This window comes from Cicer arietinum, chromosome 2, assembly GCF_000331145.2.
Source record: "Cicer arietinum cultivar CDC Frontier isolate Library 1 chromosome 2, Cicar.CDCFrontier_v2.0, whole genome shotgun sequence".
NCBI lineage: Eukaryota > Viridiplantae > Streptophyta > Magnoliopsida > Fabales > Fabaceae > Cicer > Cicer arietinum.
The window spans coordinates 5532460-5547375 of NC_021161.2; the positions used below are offsets into that span (position 1 = coordinate 5532460).

The 14916-nt window shown below is 27.7% G+C and overlaps 1 protein-coding gene and 1 long non-coding RNA gene across 2 annotated transcripts; one reads left to right on the top strand and one right to left on the bottom strand.

Annotated features, from left to right (window-relative positions):
- Positions 1–204: 204 nt before the first annotated feature.
- On the bottom strand, positions 205–3133 carry LOC101489145 (probable arabinosyltransferase ARAD1). The gene is made up of 2 exons (XM_004489588.4): positions 1646–3133; positions 205–1059 (listed from the first exon to the last, which is right to left on the bottom strand). The coding sequence occupies exons 1-2, from the start codon at positions 2609–2611 to the stop codon at positions 505–507; spliced, it is 1521 nt and encodes a 506-aa protein (XP_004489645.1). The 5' UTR covers positions 2612–3133; the 3' UTR covers positions 205–504.
- A 4077-nt stretch (positions 3134–7210) lies between these two features.
- LOC140919329 (uncharacterized) lies at positions 7211–8034 on the top strand. The gene is made up of 3 exons (XR_012162032.1): positions 7211–7408; positions 7516–7568; positions 7708–8034. It is a non-coding gene; the product is annotated as an uncharacterized lncRNA (long non-coding RNA).
- The last annotated feature ends 6882 nt before the right edge of the window (positions 8035–14916 follow it).

The window sequence follows — 14916 nt, forward strand, 5'->3', positions numbered from 1 at the left end:
ACATTTTGTTGTCAATATTCAGTTATAGCATCTTGTATTTTGTTGTAAAAGAAACTTGTAACAAATTTTCATTAATTATCACCCTTTCTATCATGAATCTTAACTCTGGCAAAAAAAACAGCAGCATGAAAATCAAGTTAGAATACTTCATAATATGATGAAACTTTACAATGTTAGTATCAAATTGTAAGTAATAATCTCACATTTTCCGAGGTATAACGTGATTAAACTTTAACTAGAAAAAGTTTATATCAGGGGAGACATTTCCATGCAAGATTAGAGAAACCAACAATCATAGTCATAATTTACTATGCGATTTAAGTGTAGCCTACTAATGAGATAATTTCATACTTCAATCCAAATCACAACTGATGCGAGTGGAAAGTCCAATCATCTATACCAACCTACATTGTAACTTGATGATACTTTTATATCCAAAAGATTCTAATTGCTGCATAACTTGATATTTTAGGTATCTATTGATGCTACCCAAATTATTTTTTATCACCAAAAGTTTTTAGGTACATTTATTGATTTCAATCCTTTCTCTATACTTGGAGGGGACCTTGAAAACCTCCTAGATCTATTTAACTTCAATTTCACAGCAGAAACCTTATGTGAAACAGCCTGCCAAATCATCTGTACAGCATCACCTTCCTTAGATGGAAAATTATATTCAAAAAAATGTTCAACCTCTTTCAACTTGTTCCACATTTTTGTCCACTCTTCTTTGCCTATACTCCTTATGAAATTTATGAGATAATTTTCCTTGATAGCATCGATAGACTGAACAAATACGCAGAACTCGGAGTAGTCGAGGACGTCCTCGAACGGTAGTTCAATTTCGTCACTGATGATCACGGGGACACAATGACTAGCGATTGCATCGAATAAGCGGTTCGATGAAGGCGTGTCGCCTGCTATGTTGAGACAGAATTTTGAAGATCGCATGCCTTCTGTTGCTTTCTTGATTCCATCATTTTTAATACTCCCAAATGAAAAATGTACATCCTTTTCATCTTTCAATGAATAATATAGCTCTTGCCTTACATAACCTCCCTAATCATAAGATGAAAAGAAATTGAAGTCAATATGGACAATAATTTTCAATGCATGATCATATCACAAAAAAATTATATTGACTTTATAATTCACAAGAGACATAGATAACAATCTTTAATAATAAGAAGAAAGAACATAGAAAAATGCTATAACTCGATTAAGAGTACCCGAGTTTGAACCTGATTAGAGCAATGTTTAGCCATATTTTACTTATCTCTTGGCCGAACTCTGAATTACTAGGGTCTCTTTCTCATTAGAAACAGAAGATTAAGTAAAAAAATTCCTAGCACCCGAATTCAAGTGATTAAATAAATTTCAATTAAGGATGAATCAATTGAGAATATCCGAGTTCAAATCCTAATTGCAATAATCATTGTCCAAATTTTACTTACCTCTCGATTGAACTATAAATTATTTGGATCCTTTCTCAGAAGAACCAAATGATTAAAACAAAAAGAAGTTTTTTTGTGTACTAAATTCAATTAAAGCAAAACTACGACATTGTTGAATTAACTTCTTTCAAAAGAAAAAAAAAAGAAGCACAGAGAAAAAAAAAAGATATTAAAGAACAAGAAGGACATACATCTTTTCTATATATTGCTCCTTGGAAGTACAACAATGTTGGACGGCTATCAAAGTTGGAATTATCATTGACATATGAACTAATCAAATGCTTATAAGGTGCAATCACATCTTTTTCAACATTAACTACACTTGAAGGATATCTTCCAAAATCAGAAAGTATAAATGTAGCTGGCCATAATTTCATTCTTGCATCCAACATACTATTAGGATGGTGTGCTATAATCAAATGATCTTTTCCTCCTGATTTCTTCCATTCCTCTTGAGATGTCAAATACTTCACTAACTTCTCTTGAAGTATCATGTTCTTTGTCTTCTTCACATTTGGACTACTTTTTGAGTTTCGGTTATAGCTCAACGACGAAAAGAATGGCACGAATATAATGTCGGCTTCGCTAGAGTTTTGAACTCGAATCACCGTCTTAGCCTTAGGAGCATTAGTTACTTGTGATGCAAGAATGTCCAATGTAAGCCAAAATTCTATACTATGTTGCAAATTCAAACCACCAGGGTAACCAGGTATTGTTGTTCTAACATTAGGCCAAACACTTTCACCACTTTGTTTCCAATCCAAGAGTCCAAAATGAAATTCAGATGGTAAATCATACATGAAAACCTTGAGAAGAAAATCATCATTTCTAATATTACTACTACATTTTACACCATCATTTATATCATTCTTTGTCTCACTTTCCTCTTCAACATCTTCGGTATCCACTAGAATCGCACGGTTTCCGAATGAGGACTCGATGTTCTGGCTTTTCGTTTGAAACTTCGAGTCTTCAAGGGTGGATAAAAGCTTTGAATTTGGCAATAAGTTGAGATCGATGAAATTAGGACGGCCCGTGGACCGCAGAACGAAGAACCATGACATTAAGAACATGATTGATGTCATTGTCATTAAGAAAAACAATGATTTTTTAGAAACAATCTTAGAAGAATTCAAATTTCTCTCAACCATTGTCATAGCTAGTATTCACAACTCACAAGCAAAAAATCAACACTTGTCTATTTGATATAATCACAACCATGATTCACTTTTGCAATGACTTTGGAGAAAATATAATGAAGATGAGTTTTATCAAAGTATTCAATAATCCAACACAAACATTTACAATCTTAGATGTCTTGAGTCATTACTAGCTCTATAAATGACATTATGATGAAAACCCATTTGAGATAAGGATAAAGGGTAACCAAAAGCACAAAACTTTACCAATAAATCTATCTAATTTGTGAAAATTTCAATGCACAAAAGGGTCAACAAAGAAACATGAAGAAAGAAACAAAATGGTTGTTTTAGTGAGTTGTAGCTATAGTCGTTGACACAGAAAAAGAAAAAAACAGAGATAACGCAATTTTGTGTGTGATTGTTGTGTTTGTGAGTGTGTTATGGTTAGAATTGGAATGGATTTGAAGAAGAAAGCGTGTGAATAGGATCTTACTGTTGAATCGGGCTCCTATGCTTTGAACTTCACTATTTTGTTGCCAAATGAAATTCTCTATGTTTTTTTACCTTTGAATTCTCTTAATTTGTTTATTAATCATAGATAATAATAAATATATGTTGTTACATCACAGGCGATACATTCAAGATAAATATTGTAAAATAATATATGGGAATTAATGCTTATTTTTTTTGGATTTTTTTGTTTATATATCTTTTCTTAAAAAAATAAATAAATTTGTACAATATTAAGAACACATTATTTATTTTAATACGTCTATACTTTTTTAATTAAATGTATTTTATTTTATTAATATTATTATTTTTTAAATATTTTATTTTTTATTAAATTAAAATTATTATTTTGTTAAATTAAAAAATAAATAAATTAAAGTATATGGTCACATTTGGGAGATGCGACCTCTTATTAAAGAAAAAAAATTATTCGCATAATCAGAGTACGACCTCCAGTAAAAAAAAAAAAAGGACATTTTATATATATTTTTTGATGTGAGGTATAATAGTTAGATTTTTAAAAAAGAGGATATATAAATAAAAAGTCCTAATTTCTTATTTATTTATTTAAAAAATAGTGATATTAACTAGATATTTATATATTTAAATTATAGTAATAGCAGTTTTCATTTTTTTTGAGAAACTCATTTTGTTTTGAAATATAGAGAGGATCCTAATTCTACTAAACTAAAACTATTTATGACAGACTTTTATAACTTTGCTTAATTTTTATTTTTTTTGTCGGACTTTGTATAAAATCAAATATATAAGGTTTTCATCAATAATCACTTATCCCTAAGAAAAGATGTTTAGCTTGATACAATATTCATACAAGAAAAAAGGTAAATGATTTCATATGATACTCCATGATTCTCGATTAAATGACTTTTATCGTATTTAAATGGAACCTACGAAGCACTTTTCTAGATTGAAAATGTATGTTAGGTTTATATTGAAGATTTGAAAAAGTCATGTTGGTGAAGTTAGAGGAGTGCGAGAGCAACAACGAGTCAAATGTTCTAGAACTACAAAAGAATTTAACACCACATTTTCACTAAAAACTTTAAGAGATTATGTGTATGGATCACCTATCTTATATATATAACATTTTCTTAATTCTTAATCGATGTTAGATTAACCACTCACACTTGAATTCTAACCATTGGCATCAGAGCTTGATGAGGGATCAGAAGTGGATTCTAGTATTAGATTCTTGTATCGAAAGTCTTCCCAGCAGTGTAGTCAGGAGGTAGAGCAAGTATAGGATGTGAGAGATTCACACTTGAGAGAGAAGATTTTTGAGTTCAAGTGTGAGTAATTAAGTCCTACATTAACTAAATATGAGATAAATATTGTTGAAATTCAAGTGTTAGTGGTTAGTCCCACATTAACTAAATATGAGATAAATATTGTTGAAATTCAAGTGTTAGTGGTTAGTCTCACATCGAATACGAATGAATGAAATGTTAAATATACAAGAGAGCTGACTCATATAATGTATTAAGATTTTGAGTGAAGATGTGATGTCAAAGTCAAGTCAATTATTATGGAAATTAGGAGGAGTTGAGATATTTAAATCTTTTTTCTCTAAAATATAAGCTCTTATGTAAATTATTTAAATTATTTGATATATTTATTACTCTCTTTTCAAATTTACTAATTATATTAGTATTAATTTATCTTGAAATGTGAAAAAATAACTTTAAATAAATCTATTCACAATAAACAATTTAGTAAATGTGTTTTTTTTTTCTTTCTAAGTTACCTTTGAAATAATAGTTTATCTAATATTCAATAAAAATAACACATAGAACACATTTATTTATGTGACAAATTTTTATTGAAAGAGAAATAATCCATAATTTTTTAAAAACAACTTAAACCTCACCTTTAATAAAAGTAAAATACAGGATGTACATATTATATTAATTACGTCATCCACTTTTCTTAAAACATATGAATTTCTAATCTACATTATTTTAAAGATTTTCACATACATATGCATTAATTAATTACTAACACCCACCGACTATATTGAAAATGAAACTTTTCTTTATTAATAGTCTAATATCTTGTTATTTGAATTATGGACACCAAAGGAAATGACAATGTTGCCCCTGGAGGTGGAAACAACAATAAAGACAAAGTTTGTACTACTAATAAGATGATAATAAAAACTCCTTGATGGATATGGATCCAACATTTCAAGGGAGGAATTTGAGAAAAATCCTCAAGGCTATTTTCCTGATCTGCATGCTGCACAAAAGGAAAAGGATAACAAGAAGTAGCTTACTTAATTAGTTTCCTTTTTTAATAATAATATTGTTATGGTTATGAAATTATGGTGGAATAGAGCTGGACTAGATTTTGAAATGTTTAAGTTTGGTATGTCAGAAAAATTTAAGACTTAAGTCTGCCCTGTGACATATAGACTTTTTTTTTTTTTTTTTAAGTTTGCATTTGACTTTTATAAAAAAATCTAGTATGATCTATTAACATATTTAAAAGTTTAGTTTATATTAAAATTTTAAATAAGTATTTAATCATATTTTTTTAATAGATTAACAAGTTAATATATTAATAAAATGAAGTATTTTTTTATAGGCACAATTGCTCATGCGGTCCCTTAACTTAATTTCAAATCACACTTCAGTAGTCCTTTATCTTTTTTTTTTCTTCCCGATTTGGTCATTTATTTAATTTTATTACTAAAATTCGAAAATATGAAGAATAAAAATATGAGTTTATTTGAAAATTTGAGTTATAAATTTGATGAAATTTGCATTATATTGAAGATGATAATTAATTTTATGAGTTTTGTTTGAAAATTTTGATGAATTTTTGTAAAAAAATGATAACATTGTTAATATTTTAAAACATAAAAGATCAAACTGTTTACTTAAAATTAAATAAATGACTAAATCGGAAAAAAAATAAAGGATTGAAGTGTTATCTGAAATTAAGTTAAGTGCTATCTATTTTATTATTAGGTTGTGAGAATAGGTGGGGTCAGACTGAACTTTGTTTAAATAGACTAAGTCTACTTAAAAAAAGTAACGCTTGAGTATGATATATTATCTATCAAAGACTTTATTATAAGTCTTGGTCTAGACCTACTTTGTGGTCAGAGGTGTATAAAAATGATATTTCACCTATCTTTAAAAAAGTTAATACACTCATAAAAAATGTGAATTTTATTGAACCCGTACAACCATAACATCTATTTTTTTTCTTTCACTTTTTGCAATAGACTTGATGTATAATTATTAATAAAAAAAAAAAATACAAACATTGGATTTATAGCACAATGATTTTGTGAGAGAGAATACGTATGGGATGAGAGAAAAAATTAGGGTTTAAAAGTCAAATAAAATGTATTTTATTATAGAAATATCAAAAGTCTTTTTTTAAAAAGAGAAAATAAAGAGTCTTTAATATAAAAATATGACGAGTCTTTTATCAGGTCTAATAGAATTTTTAAAGAGACTGAACCTAGTCTATTTAAATAAATAAACTTTTTAAAAAATCTAACATTTTTATTAAACAGACCAGACCAAATTAGACTTTTAATAAACCGAACCATAAATCTCTATCATGCAGCCTGACGTATTCTCATCCCTAACTTTACTATATACTATCTTTAAGTTTTTTGGCCTCTACTTAGTTGGTCCCTCTTCTAGATTGTTTTTAAATAACCATCATTAAAAAAAACACTAATATACCCTAATTTTGAAATTTATATACCAATTTAGAGTTTAATTCTGACCAAAATAATTTTTTGTTATATTTTACTTACCCCAATCTGGATTACTAGAATTCAATTTCCCTAATAATTATAATTTTTAAAACTAAAAAGAAAAGGCACATATATTTAATCTAAATATATGCATTAATATGATATTTTGTTAATTGAATTGAAATTATAATTAATAATCATGTCGAGAAGGCACATCTAGATAATGCTTAAAAGGTGACCAAGCAAGTGGAATCATTTCAACAAATTAAGAACCATAAATTGTTACAACGAGAAATTACAAAAATGTTCAGTTTGAAGATGACATGAAACACTTATAATTAATATTATTGTACATTTCACAATACAAACAACTTCCTTAGGATTCTATATAAACATTGTATACACATAGCTTCTCTTATACCATCACTATCCTCCTTTGCTCTTATCTTATCTACCTTTTATTTTATTTTATTTTTTCTTCAACATGTTCAACAAATTACCCCTGCTTTGCCTCATATTATTTATGGTTTTCTCATGTGTTGCATCTTCTTCTATCCAAACTTCAAGTATGTATAGAAAAAAATTTAAATCAATTATTGTAAATGGAATTACCCCATTTTTTTTATTACTTAATTAAATTCACTAAATATATATCAAATTTTTGTTTTTGCAGGAAAACTTTTGTCAAAGATTGAAAAGTCCTCAATGCAAACTACACATGTTCAGGTTGTAATATAAATATCCAAGTAATTTGTAGTTTTTTAATATTCTTAATCTCATAGTTCCTCTTTATACATCAAGCTCTATTTTATGCTTCTAATTTTTGAACAATATTAATGGTCTAATTGAATTTTGTCAATAATAGGAAAGTGCTATTGGATTAAGTAATGAAGAAAAATTCACAGTAAAGGGAAGGGTAAATTTGGAAATAGAAGATTACGAAGATCCAGGAGCAAACAACCACCATGACCCTAATGCACCAGGAAGAGTTTAATTGATGCATAAAATTTTGAAAATTATTCTCCATACATCTCATATGGGACATACCTATATATTCTTGGTTTTATGATATGCTTTCATCCATTAATTTTTATGGATGAAATTTGTTTGGCTGTAAATTGTAGGATATTATGGTAATTAAAGATAAAGGTTTTTTTATCTTTCTATTATTTATATGAGGATGATTATTAGATATTTGTTTTTTAGAATTAGTTTGGTCAATTACTTGCAAAACTAAGAGTGGAGATTTTATTTAAAAACAACAATGAATTATATATATTTTATTTATTTATTTTTTTAATGAAAGACGTTTTGATGGTGGTTAAAATTATTATTTTTAATGCAGCGTTTAATACTATTAAAGTTAAATATTAAATATAAGGTCGCAGGTTCGAGACCTGCATGGGCCATATTATTTGTTTTTTTGACATAATTGTAATAAATAAATTTTTAACATTATTTTATTCCTACAATTGATTTAATTTGTGTCATTAATTTTTTTCCCATATTATTTTTTTTGACAAAAATTGATTTATCTTTAAAAAAAAAATATATGATTTATCTTTTAAAAAAATTTATATGATTTATCTTTAAAATTAATTCTACATGAAAATAAGTCAAGGATGTTTTGGAAGAGATAGTCACTTTAGGTTTTTCATCAATAGAACATGAACTTTCTTTTTCTGAATTTTTCATAGAAGACTAAATTCTAAGATTAATCCATTGTTTCAAAACTTCATCAAGACTTTGAAGTTTATTTTATAGTGTTATTTTTATTTTGATGATTATATTCTTTTTCATTCAATATATTATTATTCTGATTGTTTAATTCGAATCTCAATAAGATTAATAAATTTGCTTTGACAAAATTCAGTTTTTAAATTAATTGTAGTTCTTGCGATGCTTAACAGGAATAGAATCTAAGTTAGAAATTTAACCCTTTAAAAATCTGCAATAGGTCCTACATTTCTGAACTAGTCGATTAATCATTTCAATAAGTGATTCTGCCGTTTCAATATATATATGACTCTAATTTCTTAATTTCAATTTTTGTAAACCTAAATTCGAAAACCCCATTTTTATTGATTCTTATTTCGGTTAATTGAGTGAGAAGTATACATACTTGACACATGTGCGATAAAAAATCACCCAACAACCTAAAATACAAAATGAAAATAAAGGTCATAATCGTGTTGATAAAAAGAAAATTCACATTGATCCGGTAAGACATCAACATACCTTGAAAGAAGGTTTATGAGTAGCCTTGGATGGTTGAGCATAGATCATTTGACTTGAGCATTCTACTCTTTGGGTGATGGCTGAGCAACCTTAGGTCTTTGTAAATAAAGAAAATATTAGCAAATTATAGGAGAGTTGAGATAAAGTTTATACACAAATTACAAAAAAAAAAAAGTGTATTACTTTTGTTTGCTTCGTTCTTTCAGTCGAGGTCATTATTTGATAATGACGTAAAATGAGTTAATTAGAAGAAAAAACAAATAATATTTTAAGTGAATTTTTTATAATAGTTTTAGTTTTATTTGTGTTTAATTTAAAATGTAATAATTTTAGTTAAGTGGTGTAAGCCCAATATGAATTTAGCGAGTTGACTTTTGGCCCATTCTAGAAAAAAGGTAAGTCATTCTTTAAATATATCTCAAAATATCTTTGCCTTCTTGCTTTTTCCCCTACCTTCTTTCGTCATCACCATAATCTCTATATCTTTTTTTCTTTTTCTCTATCTCTCATTTCATACTTCATTTCTTCTTCATCATAATCTTCACATCTTTTTTCTTTTTCTCTAAATGAGATATGGTGATGATTAGAGTTTCAAAAGAAGGCATTTAGAGAGAGTTATAAGACTTGAAGAATACATAAAGCAAGTAGAATCAACAAAAAGAAGAACGCAAAAAATAGCGAAGTGAGAAATTTAGGTTCGACTAAGGCTATTTATATAAGAGGATTTATTCAAGGTAATGATGACTTAAATGTCATGATTAGTCAAAAAAAAAATCCAATATCCCCGTTGGAGTAACCAAATCGACAAAATCTTAACTAATTTTCATCCACTCACGAACAAAGAAGAGGTTTGCAACAACTACTTTTCCCATTTTACGGTGAAATGATGACATTGTTCACACATTAATTACTATTTGTGTTGCATCGTGTTTCATCAACAACAAGTAATGTGACGCATGAGATATTTGTTGACTCAACAAAGATCGGTTGAATGAAGTCCATATAGCTAAATATGTATAATATTAGTCAACTGGATTTTTTAAAGTCAAATAAACTCAAAATGGGTCGTGTGATTTCCAAAAGTTGCCAAAAGCACGTATAAATCAATAATTCAACTCTAGAGGCTCGTGTTACTTGTTTTTAGCCACCACTAATTAAAACAACTATTTTTGCGGAGCATGAAAGTGAGTGGTTTGAGGGAATTGTCATGGTGTAAAATTTACGGAAATACAAGCTAAACGTGGGGTACCACGTACTTCCAAAACAAGCAAAAGCATGCGGTACTTGCAAGATTAATTGATAAAATATATATTTCAATTATATGATATTTATTACCTTGAAAATGTATATTTATATTTTCTTAAAAAATTTATATATTAAAAAAATATAAAAATTTAACCTAATATCGATCTCTTCTCTAACAAGCATTTTAAAAATGTGCGGTTTTGTTTACAGAAATTTAGCCTTGTTCGACTTATTACACAAGTAATGCTTGATAACTTTTTCAATATGCCGATCTTCTTGACATGTCTCTATATCACTATTCATGTGTGCCTTTTCCTGGAATTGTGCCTCAGTGTTGATTGTAAGTGGCGTTAAAAATGTGGAATACTCATCTTAAATCAGCTAATTATCTAAATATCTTAAGACACTCTCTGATCATCGTTCCCTCTGGTTTTCAACTGTTTCAAACATATAATGAAATCAATACAATATCAGTCTTTTCTGGAAAATCTCTTTGTCAAATTATTCCACAAAGATACAATGCGAAACTTTATGGATTATCCTGATTTTTTGCAATCAGCACAACAATTAGAAACCCTAATTGTACTATATAAAGGACATGCCTCCCTCAATGGAGAAAAACAACAACGAACAATACACTGCATACAAGCAACGAACGATAATCACATATGTACTGTCGTAATCATCCTATTAGTGATAAGAGAATTTTTCTACAGAAAATATTATAAACACTCTCTGCAAGAGCTTATTCAGATAAACCCCAAAACCTCTTTTTTGTAACCTAGTCCAGTAGCGGCTGAATTTCACTATACTAAGATAGAATGTTGAGAAGATTCAACACAGTCTGTGTGATGTTCAAGTGTAAGTCTGATTCATTGATCTTTTAATGGATTAAATCCTTCAAGTTAAATGGACTGGACATAGCTACGATGTTGGTGGTGAACTAAGATAAATTGTTGTGTCTCTCTGCTCTGTTTTCAAACTCGTGCTTTATCTTCTTTACTTTGAGTATAGTCGCGCAATTTTTTTAGGAACACAATTCAACCTCCCATTTCTTGTGTTCTTTTTTATCTACACTTGTGTATGTGACTTTTATGGACTTTTGTAAATTGAGGAAGATTCATCTAACTCATATTTGATTATTCTTTACACACCTTGCCATAATTTGACTAAGGGAAATTCAACTACTCCAAAATCTAACTACTTGTTGTGGTTCGACTAATAAATTATTTATTTTTAGATGCAAGCACTAACTCAACTTATACTACTTTCTATTAAAATCAATTAATGGTAAAAATATATAACTAACTTATTCTTTAAACCGATATCATTCATTGTTCATAGTTGCTCATGTCTTATTAGGCTTTATTTATAGTGCTTTTATGTTAAAAGTATGGAATTTATGAAAACACTGGGATTTTAATCGGGTTGTAATTTTCTTGTATCTTTCTCTTGAATCAATGAAGTTGTTTTAACCTAAATAAAAAAAAGATAACACTCATGCTAAAGCCAAATTTTTAGTTTATAAAATGAATGCTATATGTAATTTGGCATGGGAATAAATGCATGATGCTAAAGCCAAATTTTTAGTTTATAAAGTGAATGCTATATGTAATTTGGTATGGGCATAAAATGCATGATGTAGTGTAAGACTTGAGTGAAACGTGACATGCATATCATTTTGTGCATAGAAGGAATCAATCCAAAGAAAACAAGGAGTGTTAATTTTGTATATATTAGGGATTGTCCAAAACAGTACGCAAAAACAACAAACGCGTCTAAGAATATGCAAATTATTAGTCAGTGAAAATATGATAAATGAAAGAAAAGAAACTCTCATTTTATCAAACTATTTATATTAATTATATATTGATTTATTTTTGTTATTATAAATGCAAAATAAAAAGTACTAACTTAAAAGTGATAGACACGACATAAATTGAAAAATATAATTAAAATAAAATACTCACAGTAGTATTGAAAATAAAAAATAACATTAATTTTAAAATAAATATTTTTACAAATATAATAATTATTTTAAAACGGAAGGATTACTGAATTTTTACAAGCAAACATCATAGGAAACAACTGGTGTTGTTGTCTCCTGGCAAGGAGTTACAACAATTGTACATTTAACTTCCTTAGTCAAACAAACTAATGCCACATAATGATTACGTTTCAAAACTTTGCAAGATTAACATTTTCATATACTTGGGGGAAAAACATTGATGTCCTTGCTTATGTGTGACTCAAATTAATGTCTTATTTAGTGTCATGCTTTTTTGGTGTACCTCATATGAATCTTGTTGTTTAGAGAACCATATATTCATGCTTTTAGTTTCTCATACATGGTACTTTGCTTTTTAAATTAACAGGGTTGCATTTTTTTATAACGAAAGTTTATATAAGGGAAAGAACTACTAATTTTATTTAACAATTGCGATATAATTAATTATAACTTAATACCACATAAATATAAATTTGAAACAAAATTACATCGTGTGCGGCGTACTAGGATGAAAATAGGTTAAACTTATCAACAAATGTATATGATTTAGTCTATGACAGACCTAAGCCACATTAGACACTTTTTATATATAAGTCAAGTCAATATTTTTTTTTAAAGTTTATTTAACTAAAAATGTGAAGTTAAGGCGACAAATAAAATCTTTTAGATATTTCAGACTGACCTATTTAATTTAATATAAATAAATTTTTTATTATTAATATTATTATAATATAAAGTTTTGTTTTTTGTGTGTTAAATCATTAATTTGTTAACATTTTCTATAATTTAAACATATTGATCTATATCGATGGTTGATATATTAAAAAATATTATTATAAAAAATAAAATTAAAATATGATATAATATAATACTAGATACTCTAAAAGATCATGTTAGATATCAAAATAGAACTTAAGTTCGATGATATATTAATTAACTTCTTCGTCTATTTACAATATTCTAGTAGTGAATGCAGTAGACTTTCATATAACAATAGTGAAATATATTTTTAAGCATATTTTCATGTCTTATCACACTTTAAAAAATATTAAATCAAACCTTAACAATGGACTTTTGTTAGGGAATAGATCAGATTTGGCCTAATATTTTGTAGACTAGACTTTGACTAGGGATGACAATTAGATCTAGACCTAATGGGTACCCGTAAAAAAAATTCATAATGGGTAGGGTAAAAATCCGTATAATGGGTATGGACATGAGAATGAATAATTACCCACAAAATTAAGCGGATATGAGTGCAGGTACATCTACTATAGTACCCACCCGCTCCGCACTTACATAAATATATTATTTATTTATTTATTATATTAATGTTTAGTTTAATTAATTGTTTCCTTTTATGACAATATTTATAATCGAAAGATAAACATTTGCAAACTTTTTAAGAATTTGATTATGATGAATATATAAATAATTGTGACTTTATAACTAAAAGTTATGCCTTATTAATTGCGACTTTATAATTATATTTGTAACTTCCTATCAATTGTTTTTACAGATAACGAATAATATTGTCGTATGACTTGCAACTTCATAAAGTATTATTATGGATATTTGAATGTGTATTGCAACGAGTGTTCATTTGAAATGTTTTGAGTTAGAAAATATTTTGGTTTATAATACTTTATGATTGGATTTAAATTATTTGAATAATTTTTAAATTTAATCACAACAATATCATTTATTTATCGATCTATTTTAGTTAAAGCGCGAGTAATGAGTATGAGTACGGATACTTAGGTATCAATAAGGTAAGGATACATGTATTAAAATTGATATCCAAAAAGATACAGACACAAATATGAGTATTTTTTTAAACTGCGACTACGAGAACAAGTAGTATAGTACTCTATCTATTCTCATCCCTACTTTGACCTTATAAAACTTGGTTATCCTATTTTCATCTCTACTACGAACTTCAATCTTTTTTAGGCACTATTAATCAGTTAATGTGTTATATTCTTCTTTTTTTCTCATACAAAAGTAGTTCTCTAATGCCGCCAACCTAAGAGTGTTGGTCACCCGCGTACGATTGATGATGGACCTCATTTGTTACACGAAGAATACTTTATATCTCTAATTGAGTAATTGAGCTTGAGTCAACCTATACATAGTAAATGAAACTATAATTTGACTCTAATCTTTCTCAATATTTCCTCCACATTTCAAGAGTGTATGTCTAAGGAAATTTTCTTAATGAATTCCTTTTTTATCAGCAAATTGGTTTTGGTATAATGTGCTACATGTCATTCTATGCCGACGCGTGTAAAGGTTGTACAACTTGACATCAATTTTGCTTATTAGTTATTGTCTCTAGATACAACTTCCCCTCAACAATAAGGTATCTTCTTTTGTAGCTCTTCCAAACTTCAAACCAAAAACTTCCCAACATATCAAAACATGAAGAATTATATAACAAAATCTTAATTTAATTGATATATACCACGTTGCGAAAATCAAGTTATTATATAAATTACTAAATTGATATAGCTCTGTAAATTTAATTATTACATTTAATACTTACTAGGATAAAATTACTTGAATCTTAAATTTTGAGTACAA

Excerpts from the sequence above, each read along its gene's own strand:
- LOC101489145 (XM_004489588.4), bottom strand. The coding sequence starts at position 2,611 with ATGACAATGGTTGAGAGAAATTTGAATTCTTCTAAGATTGTTTCTAAA. Across the intron at positions 1,060-1,645 it reads GAGCAATATATAGAAAAGAT|GGAGGTTATGTAAGGCAAGA; the intron begins GTATGTCCTTCT and ends TCTTATGATTAG.